The sequence below is a fragment of the Mus pahari genome, chromosome 1 (assembly GCF_900095145.1).
Source record: "Mus pahari chromosome 1, PAHARI_EIJ_v1.1, whole genome shotgun sequence".
Classification (NCBI taxonomy): Eukaryota; Metazoa; Chordata; class Mammalia; order Rodentia; family Muridae; genus Mus; species Mus pahari.
Window position 1 is genome coordinate 122,425,663 of NC_034590.1, and position 10,934 is coordinate 122,436,596.

The 10,934-nt window shown below is 44.4% G+C and overlaps 1 protein-coding gene across 3 annotated transcripts; it reads right to left on the reverse strand.

The window, feature by feature from the left end:
* Nucleotides 1–250: 250 nt before the first annotated feature.
* On the reverse strand, nucleotides 251–5,317 carry Tmem216 (transmembrane protein 216). Of its 3 annotated transcripts, XR_003844611.1 has the most exons (6): nucleotides 5,235–5,317; nucleotides 4,587–4,688; nucleotides 4,035–4,127; nucleotides 1,565–1,766; nucleotides 735–824; nucleotides 251–608 (listed from the first exon to the last, which is right to left on the reverse strand). XR_003844611.1 is itself a non-coding variant. In XM_021209123.2 (5 exons), the coding sequence occupies exons 1-5, from the start codon at nucleotides 5,245–5,247 to the stop codon at nucleotides 809–811; spliced, it is 426 nt and encodes a 141-aa protein (XP_021064782.1). In that variant the 5' UTR covers nucleotides 5,248–5,317; the 3' UTR covers nucleotides 251–808. The 3 variants fall into 3 exon arrangements, 2 of the variants coding, with proteins under 2 accessions (XP_021064782.1, XP_021064791.1); XM_021209123.2 differs by having other exon boundaries at nucleotides 251–824; XM_021209132.1 differs by having other exon boundaries at nucleotides 251–824; nucleotides 5,221–5,285.
* Between the last annotated feature and the right edge of the window lie 5,617 nt (nucleotides 5,318–10,934).

The window sequence follows — 10,934 nt, forward strand, 5'->3', positions numbered from 1 at the left end:
ATTTAGATACAAGGAGACCTGCAGAGAAGAGCATTTACAGTCTTGCCAAAGAACTGAAGACAGTGCTCTGGGATTCAGGCTGTAACTTGTGGGTATGAGAGGAAAGGATTGGTGGGACACTCCATGGGTCTTTTTGTCCCAGCTTACCACTAAACACAGCCTCAGAAAACACTGTTGGGATAGTTTCTGCCCTCACTTAGAAGAAATGGAATCTAAAGAGGCATCATAGGGAAAAAATCAGCCAGCCCCATATCAGAAAATACTTTTATTAAAAAATTTTGTGTTTGCTTCATGATCAGAATAGAAAAATACTACTATGAACTACTAAATGGGTTCTGGATCACCATCTCTTTGAGCAGGATGGGGGGAGGTAGGGCAGCATGGAGAACACACATTGGAATCAGCCCAAGAGCCCACCATTATGAGGCTCTCCATGGTCATACAGGACAGATGTACATGCACAGGGTGCTGTGGCTCAGGTTCTGCTGGAAGCCCAACAAAACTAGATGGTCCACACAAGGTGCTCTGGCCATGATGACCACAGAAGAGAACTTGAGATCATTAGGAAGCTGTTAGAAACACCAAGATGGGAACAGCCTTGCCCCTCCCTACAACAAAAGGAAAGAGTCTCCTGCTGATGATCCAGCTTTAAAGATGGTGCCACTGGCCTCAGTGCCCAAATGTCTGCACTGAGGAAAAACCACACAAACCTTTCCCAGGTCAGCTCGACCTACCACTTTTCACAAGTGTGGCTGAAGTACCAGATGTGTTGTCACCGTGATGGACTACCAGCTGGAATTCTTGTACTTCAGATCCTGTCCATACTAAAGGCAAAAAGAAACAAACTGTTAAAAAGACCAATGAATAGGGATGGAGAGATGACAGGGCAGTTAAGGACATTGGCTACTCTTCCAGAGGGCCTAGCTTCAATTCGGCATCACGTGACAGACAGCTCACAACTGTAACTCACGTTCCAGTGGATCTGACTCCCTCACACAAGCATACAGGCAGGTCGAACACCATTGGACATTTAAAAAAAAAAAAAAAAAAAAAAAAAAAAAGACTAGTGACTAACAACTGTTAGCTTGGACTCTGCATTTTAGATGTCTCTTGATTCCAAAGAACCATTAGGCTATCTTCCTTAGGAAAGAAGCTTTGGGGCCTGGGAAAATGGTTCAGTGGGTAAAGTACTTGCCACTCAAGCATGAGGACCAGCACCCATAGGAGAAATGGGTTTCCTGGGGTAAGCTGGCTAGCTGCTCTAAGCAAATTGAAGAGCTTTGAGTTCAAGTGAAAGACTCTCCAATATAATAAGGTAGAAAGTTATGAAGACACTTAACATCATCAGCCTCTGGTCTGCACACACACATACCTAAACATTTGTGTATACACAAAGATGAATATACAGATGCAGAACGCATATACACAGAACCTGTCTACCTACTGGAATTCAGAAAAGCATTACCATGGACACCCCCTTAAATTCAGTTTTCTACATCTTCTAGGCCTTCTAAGAGCAATGCATCCCTATCTGGGTGGGGAATCCAGCCCTCAGCTGTAATACCTGGAGAAGGTGGCCAGCGTGAGGATCTCAAGCAGCAGCTCTGAGCCACAAAAGAAGAGCAAGATACTGTTCATGATAGCTTCTAGGCGGAGCACGTAGGTCTGCAGCAGAAGGTAATAGGAAGCCATCATGGCAGATGGGAAGGTCAAGGCCACACTAATGCCAAGGGGCATCTTTCGCTGGCAGAGGTTTCCCTTTGTACCTATAAAAAAATAGCCCCCACAGTTACCTGCAAATGTTAACTGCTTTTCCTGGCTTCAGCCTGTTTTGTTTTGGTTTTTCCTCAACCTCAGGAAGTATCTGGTGTGACAGATGGACAGAACAGAGAAAAATTACCCTGAGTAGGGATGTCATATTTGAATATTTTATTAATTTATTGCTTATTTTCTGTGTATGAGTGTGCACTGTGTATGTGTGTTTAGCCTGGTGCCTGTGGAGGTCAGAACACATCAGATTCTCTGGAACTGGAGTTACAAAGGGTTTTAGCCACCATGTGATGCTGGGCCTTGAACCCTGGTTCTCTGGAAAAGTAGCCAGTGCTCTTAACCACTGAGCCATTTCAAAATAATATTCCAGGGCTGGTGAGATGGCTCAGCCAGTAAGAGCACCGACCACTCTTCCAAAGGTCCTGAGTTCAAATCCCAGCAACCACATGGTGGCTCACAACCACCCATTATGAGATCTGACACCCTCTTCTGGTGCCTCTGAAATCAGCTACAGTGTACTTATGTATAATAATAAATAAATCTTTAAAAAATAATAATAATAATAATAATATTCCAGCAGGAAATGTTATTTTTAAAACTTAAGTCCTGGGGGCTAGAGAGATGGCTCAGCAGTTAAGAACACTGACTGCCCTTCCAGAGGTCCTGTGTTCAATTCCCAGCAGCCACATGGTGGCTCACAACCATCTGTAATGGGAGGGATCCGATGCCCTCTTCTGTTGTGTCTGAAGAGATGGACAGTGTACTCACATACATAAATAAATCTTTAATAAATAAATAAATAAACAAACAAACTTAACTCCTATTGAACTAAAACTTTGAAGTACCAGGGCATTACATAGTTAAAGTCATTTACTCCAGAGGCCCTGTTTCCATTCTGACTCTACCCAGGGAACAAAGGGAATCTGTATCAAGAAAAGAAAACTGAGGGCTGGTGAGATGGCTCAGTGGGTAAGAGCACCCGACTGCTCTTCCGAAGGTCCGGAGTTCAAATCCCAGCAACCACATGGTGGCTCATAACCATCCATAACAAGATCTGACTCCCTCTTCTGGAGTGTCTGAAGACAGCTACAGTGTACTTACATAAAATAAATAAAAAAAAAAAAAAAAAAAAATTCCTTTTAAAAAAAAAAAAAAAAAAAAAAAAAAAAAAAAAAAAAAAATTCCTTTTAAACCTCTGAGGCACCTCTAGCCCAAGACCTTCTTCTGACCTCTGTGGGCACCAGACATACATAGGCAAAATATCCATTGACATAAAAAAATAATTTTTAATTAAAAAAATATGTATTTCAAAAGCCAAATATTGATACTGTACTGTATAAATCTTTCTGACTATTGCCAATATGTAAAAAAACAAAAATGTTACCTATTTTTCTTGCTTCTTTACCAGGTTTGAGCACATTGGCAAGTTTTTTGTTTGTTTGTTTTTTGTTTTTTGGGGGGGAGGGGGGGAGGGGTTGAGACAGGGTTTCTCTGTATAGCCCTGGCTGTCCTGGAACTCACTTTGTAGACCAGGCTGGCCTCGAACTCAGAAATCTGCCTGCCTCTGACTCTTGAGTGCTGGGACTAAAGGCGTGCGCCACCATGCCCAGCGGTTTTTTGTTTGTTTTTTTTTTGTTGTTGTTGTTTTTTTTGGTTGGTTTGTTTGTTTGTTTAAGCTAGGATCTATTTAAGATCTATTTAACTATGCATCCCTGTCTGCTCTGGAATTCATTATGTCTAACTGAATGCATAGCCATCCCCTTGCCTCTGCTTGTGGGTACTGGGATTAAAGGCATGTGCCTCCATGCTCACCTTAGCAAGGTTTTTGATCCTCTATAATGACTTTTGTGAATTGACTGTTAGTGTCCCTTACCATTCTCTCCCTTGGGTTTGTATTTTAACACTAGGATGATATGTTCTAAGTAATCAGCAGCTTTGCTCTGTTCTCTCGTGTCTAGAAACTTCTAGAGAAATCCTTGTTTAGAGAAGTGGAGGGGATCTCAAGCTCTTTAGTAATGTACTGCTTTCCTCTCTCAAAGCAAGAAGAGGAAGCAGGCACTCTTGCGGCAGTCAGGCAGCTGGAAGGAATGGTCTAAGGTCAGTGCTACTGCCAGCTTCTAGCCTCACTCACAAACACACAGCCTCAATGGTATACATTACCAGATCTACTCTGATAGTGAGCCTAGGTCCTTTGTCTTGTTAATCAAGTTACAGGCTCCAGCATGTCTCATAAGCAATGGAAATATTTTCTGAACAACACTCACCAAAAAACAATCGTATTACTTCAATGCCAAGATACAGAAGCAGCATCACCACATCCAGGACCAGGTTGGCTGTTGGGTACGGCAACAGGAGACCTACAGGTGAGAAAGCCAGAGTATGCAAAGACCAGCTAACAGCCCCCACATTCCCACGAGGACTGCCACACACCCAGGGGCAAGGATGGAGAAAAATAAAATTAAAAAAAATATATATATATAGTCTTAACTTCTCATGAATCAGCAAGGTATAGATTGTTACAGCTACAGGCTTTAAGTCTCAAAGTCCTGACTCTGCCAAATGACTGAATTATAATGGTACACAGATCTGAATATTTTAGTAAAGAGAGATGGGGAAAGAGTTGGGATGGAGAAATCCACATGTCTCAAACTCAAGTCTTGCTGAAAGACTTCCTATTTAATCATTCCAAAGCCATTAGTTGGAGAGACTTCTGCCTTGCAATGGAGATGCTGCTGGGACCAGAAGATGGAAGGTACTTGGAGTATGCTAAAGTGGAAAAGGGCTGCTGGGGCGAAGGCAGCTAGGCCCAGCCTTACCTTTGTATAGGAAAATAAGGAGCTCCAGCAGGAAATAGGTAGCATAGTACCACCCATTCAGAAAGAACAGGACTTCCAGGGGGGTTGAGGACAATCTTTTATCTGAAAAAAAGCAACACAAAGAATGGGTAGGGCAGTTGGAGCTCTACTCCGTTCTGTGTGATGGTTCTTTGTAATCTGGAGAAAACACAAGGTTATTGTGAATGAGGGAGAAACTTCTGATGGCTAATGAAGAGAGTATTGATGTGGAGGGAACTGCCTTCAACCTCCTTTCTCAGGAATCACTTTGACGTCGACTTCTCTGATAATTCAGCTATAATCACAGCTGAGAGGCACCTCAAATATTCAACCCTGTCACTTCTGAAGGGGAAGTTGAGGCACAGAAACCAATTCTGTCCAAGGCCGGATGATTCCTAACTGAGCCATCCCAGAATAGGGCCAGCCAGGGATTTTTAAGGGGACAGTATCCGAGTGCCCATGCAGGCACTCGGGGTGATCAGAGGAACCCAAGCCCGAGTTAGACAAGTGAAGAGTAAGACCCCAACTTTTAGAAATGGGGGATTAGGTCGAGCTCTGGAGACAGAGGTGGAGGGGGCTGGCAGGTACCCGTGGGATAAGGGGCAGAGACACACACCTCCAGAGTCTCACCTCGCGGCGCCATGTTCAGTCCCCATGGAAACTGCGTACACTGCAGCGCCCGGAGCAATGCGGCGCTGCCGGAAGTGCGGCACCGAACCGCCCGGTCTTCTGGCCGCTCTGCCTGCCGGAGCTACTCTATGGTTACCCCACTGGCCGCGCCCTTGCACGGAACAGCGCTCGTCGTCTACCACCTACTGAGGTCTTGAGGGAGAATGGAGTTTTATAGGAAGGCAGAGAGAGCTCAGGAGACCCGATCACCTCTCCAGCTGAACTCTCTCCATCCCCGGCGTCATGGTGTTGGTCCTTAGTGGCCCGGTGTGGCCGAGTAGTTGGAGGATCAGCCCTGGGCCCACCATTCTCTTTTCTATTGCATATGTTTTTTTAAAAGAGCACCCCATGCCACTATCGTGCACAAGGCTTACCTGGGCCTATTGACGCAATAAAATCCTGTGTAAACACCAAAACCGTTGAAGATAGAATGTCCTTTCTAGGAGTACAGATGAAAACAGCGGTGCTATAATGTGATTCTCCTGAGACCCAAAAGTGCAAGGGTGTTGAAAAGAGACAGCTTCTACCCAGGTGGAAATTGAGAAATGTTTCCAACAAGCTTGAGCTATGAATGAACCCTGGCCGCAATTCGAAGCAAGAGCATATTGTTGCAGGCAGGAGGGTGGAAGAGTAAGATGTCTGAAAAGACTCGGATTAATTTAGCTGTCAGCCCTTAGAGAATGGCAGCCAGACAACAAATAATTGGAGAGAGTAACTAACCTGTAATGAAAGTGCTATTTCCCTAGCTAGTAGGAGTGTGGATAAAGGCAGTAACAACTGTTGTTTCTCAAAGACCTGAAGCGATTCCTCACCCCGGGAGAATAGTTTAAGTCGAAGCCTCCCTCCATCACCCCACCCCCCACCTCTGATCTCCTGCCTCCTTCACTTCTGCTTGTGCCTTCCACTGCCTTATTCAAGTCTGGTTTACTTTGGCTAGACAGGTCTCCTATGTAGGCTAGGCAGGCCTCAAATTCTCCTGCCTCTGCTTCTCGTCCAGTACAGGGGTTTCAAGTGGGTGTCACAATGTTCTGGCAGGTCTTAAATGGAATTTTAAGTTCCCACTAGCAAGGACCAGGGCAAGGTGTGGTGATGGAAAAAACCCTGGTCCCTGCATTCCATCTGTACTACCTTTATACACACCCCTGCTCTGAGCCCCAGAGGAAAGGAGGGTGGGCCAGTTGCTTGTTTTGTAAATAACGGTCTTAAATCACTCTGCCTATATATTTAGATATTTTATACACATATAGCTCTCATGCTACAGTGAAAAGTTTACTCATTGTCAACAGATTATATAATCTATAGCCTTAATATCACCTGGCTGGTTAAGAAAATGATGCTGTTTCATGTCAGGATGCCACAACAGCATAGGTACCAAAAGTGGACGCGGACTAAGTCAGTAACCTGCAGGAACCTCAGAATATGCACCTGCCCTCCTGCCCTCTGGGGTCTAACTCAGAGCATGGGGCTGCTAGGCAAACACTCCCCACTGAGCTCTATCTATAGCCGTGCTTTTATATAATTTTCTTTAGTAAGCCACAAATAAAACTGAGCCCCAGCTGGGCGTGGTGGCACATGCCTTTAATCCCAGCCCTTGGGAGGCAGAGACAGGTGGTTTTCTGAGTTTGAGGCCAGCCTGGTCTACAAAGTGAGTTCCAGGACAGCCTGGGCTATACAGAGAAACCCTGTCTCGGAAAAAAAAATTTTTTTAATGTATTAAATAGTTTAGATTTTGTACTTTTTGAATAAGGTTGAGATACACTGTTTTTTTTTTTTTACAGGAGCTTCCCATTCTTTAAAATAAAATTTCAAATATGGCTGTGAAGTTTTTCACATATTCTCTGTGGTCTTTATTATTTGTAGTAGCCATAGGGGCATCCCTTTTACTGTCCTGATGCCATTTGTATTTTGGAATTGTTTTGCTTTGAGACACTAGGAACTGAACCCAGGACTCATGAGACTCCTCTAAATCCTAACAGAGTAGCTCCGTCTTACAGCAAGCCGCCAGTTAGCTTTCCCATGTGCCAGAGGGCAGCAACGCAGCCATCCTTCCCACTGTAGGACAGTGCTTGTTGAGACCAGCAGAGTCCTAGAACTATCCCAGTCTCTGGTTTTGTTTGAGCCTGCAATCACATCTAGCACTTTAACACTAGGTAGCGCTCTGAACCTAGATTTGCAGCCATTTACTGCACTTTTCCTTTAAAAAAAAAAAAAAAAATGTTTATGCATGCATCATGTGTGTGTGAATGCATGATGGGTGGGGAAGGGGTGCCCAAGCAACCACTAGAATGTGGAGGTTAAAGGATGATTTTTTAAAACATATTTCTATTGATTATTTGGAAATATCACATAATCCACCTTGATCACCTTCACTTTTCAGTCCTCCCAGGTCCACCCACCACCCTGTTAGGCTTCCTAATTTTACCTTCATTTTACACTTGGTGTATGCCTATTCCTTCTCTTTCCCTGTGTTTAATGCATGCCAGGTCTCTCTTGTCTTAACATAGCTAAAGGACAACTTTTAGGAGTCAGTTCTCGCCATCTTGTGGTCCTCAGTTGCTCAGCCAGCTCACCATTTAGACTCACATAAAATAGGCCTTTCTGGGCCATCAAGATTGATTGCTCAGTGGGTTTATTACCAATCCTGATACCTGAGTTCAGTCCCAAGACTGGCATGGTGAAAGGAGAGATTCAGCTCCTGAAAGTTGTCCTCTGACCACCACCACACTTGAGATGCCCCTGACATGCCCCCACACCCATAGTATGTACTCACATGCAGTATGCATGCACAAACACCAAATAAGTAAACTAATTAAAAAACACATATGCGCTTCCTCCAGGAAATGGGGCTGATGACTTCAGAAAAAATGCAGCTGCCTGTGGGTCTCCATAGGTGACCCTTAATAAACTCCTTTCATTCAAGATGAACTTGAGGACCAAACATTGTGACACATGCCTTTAATCTTAGCACTCAAGAGGCAGAGGCAGGCAGATCTCTATGAGTTCAATGCCAGCCTGGTCTACACAGCAGGTTCTGGGGTATCCAGAGCTACAGTAGAAAGACCCTGTTTAAAAACAAACCAAAAAAAGATGAACTTCAATAAATTCTTGGAGTTGATGGGACAAATGTTTTACGTATCCATGGATCAGTCACACAGCACAGAGCCTTAGGATGAGTCAGTACGCTGTATTCCTGAGGGCCTGACTTTATCAGTTCTCATTTCCTGTCTGGCCAAATAACTTACAGTGCAGAGCCAGCAACAGTATCAGGAGGACTCAGAAAATGAGACTCCAAAATGAAGGCCTCAAAAGCAGAATGTCTCTTCAGCCCCCTCTTCTCTCTCACACCCTTCATCGTGACCCCCAAGGCAGGCCACAGAGTTTTCTTCCTCAAGATAGATCACAGAGAGCAGAACTTCTTTTCCCCAAAGCCAGCCATAAAGCAGAAGAATAATCTTCTCACTACCGCGAGCCTCTCCTGTAACAGCTGTCATGAAACTGAGACCCTTGCTCCAGAGGTCTTGCTCCTTAGCTGGGAGAAAGGAATGCAGCAATGGAGAGACTTGGAATGAGCAGACAGGCCTTACTGTGTTTCTGCCCCAGGCTGCTTCTGTTACTCAGACCTGTCACGTCCAATTAATCACATTTCTGCATTCTGTCCCTACTCCATTGCACTTAAGAGCAAAAATTGGTAGCACAATGGGTCTCCAATCCAAAGGCTCTCAGACTGTGCATTATCTGGTTGACCTCTGTTTTTTGTCACAAATGTGATAGACAAGACCCTTTAAGATGGAAAAGAAAGGTGTCCTCCTGTTTTTCCTCCCAGTACAGTTACCTCTATTTTCTTGTCTATGAAAGTGTGTTTTAGCTTCGTGCTTTAGACCTGTTTTTGACGAACATGGGATTCTGAATGTTTTCTCTCTTTAGTATGGCAAAGCAGCTGTGAGCTCACTTCTGACCTGTGAACTCCTGAGTACAGCTGTTTGCAAGTCCTCTGTGTGTGCTGTGTGGCTTTTGCTCTCAGGGTTGGATTGTGGTAAACAGGGGTAGGACTATGCTCAGCATCTGAAAGGCCCTGGGTTAGATGCCTGCATCTAAATCAAGCATCAAGCAGCACATTTGCTCTTGCTGTTAGTTGGAGTATGACTGTGATATACCTAGATATGGTCTTTTTTCTTTCTCACTGTGTATGCCTAGCTGGTCTAAGAAATATGTATAGCAGACAGGCCGCGAACTCACAGAGATCCACTTACCTTCCCCTTGAGTGCTGGGGTTAGAGGTGTGTACTACGATGCCTGACTAGATATAAACTTAATTGTTGTGGTGAACTTATTAGGCATCTCAAATATATACTTATCTTTTACCAAATCTGGGTCATCCTTGACTGTTATTTAAGTATTTAAGATTCCTGTCTGTTCTTTTCTTTCTCTATGCCTCCTATGTTCTTTTTTTTTTTTTTTTTTTTTTTTTTTTTTTTTTTTTTGGTTTTTCGAGACAGGGTTTCTCTGTGTAGTCTTGGCTGTCCTGGAACTCACTTTGTAGACCAGGCTGGCCTCGAACTCAGAAATCCACCTGCCTCTGCCTCCCAAGTGCTGGGATTAAAGGCATGTGCCACCACTGCCGGGCTAGCTCCTACTTGTAATCTCACAGCTCAGGATGCTAAGGCAAGAATAGCTGGAGTTTGAGGTTAGCCTAGTCTGCACAAGACTCTCAAAAAAACAACTAAAGAGGGGCTGGTGAGATTGCTCAAAAGATAAAGGTATTTGCTACCAACATGATGAATTCCATCCCGGGGACCTATGTAAAGGGTGGAGAGAACTGTCTACCCATCTTTTTCTATTTGTTAGGTTTGTTTTGGTTTTAAGACAGGGTTTCTCTGTGTAGCCCTGGATGTCCTTGAACTCACTCTGTAGACCAGGTTGGTTTTGAATTCAGAGAGATCTGCCTGCCTCTGCCTCTTGAATGCTGGAACTGAAGACAATCGTTAGATCTTAAGCTGTCCAAATATTCAAAATAAGCTTAAACTGGACTACAGAGGGATTTCAGGTGGTTAGAAAAAAGCCAGCTTTTCTCAGAAACTTATGAAGTTGGTTCCCGTCTGCCCAAAGGAGTCTTAACCCACTGAGCCATCTCCCCAGCCTTCCAAAACTTTATTAATACATAAACACTTACAGTGTCTCTAGATTTTATTTTGACTGCCACCCCTTCTACTAGACAAGAAGAGAACCAGTCACCTTAACCCAACCAGGATGGAAGCTACATTGCAACATCATCTCCTAAGCCATGGTTCCAAAGATTAAGCCAAAGGCCTCATGCAGGCTTGCGCTTGGCAAGCACTCCACCCCTGAATTATTCCCGAGCCCCCCCCCCCACTGCCATCTTAACACTTAACTACATGCTTCCTCTTGGTCCCAGTAAGGAGACCTGAGCCTTCGCCCTCCTCCCACTTATGGGTGCTGGGTTCTAACTGCCAGCAACGTCAGCCTGAACCCCTGCTCTGCTTTACAAACACTGAGGCTTCCATATTTGTAGCCTCTAGCCTTTCTCTAGTCTTAGAATTAGGAAATATCTCAAGGCAAATTTTGTTATGTTTCAGAGCTCCTCAAGTCCCCAGTTTTGCCCCTCCAGTGTCCTGGAGCCACTCAGTGCAACTGGCTTGTTTGG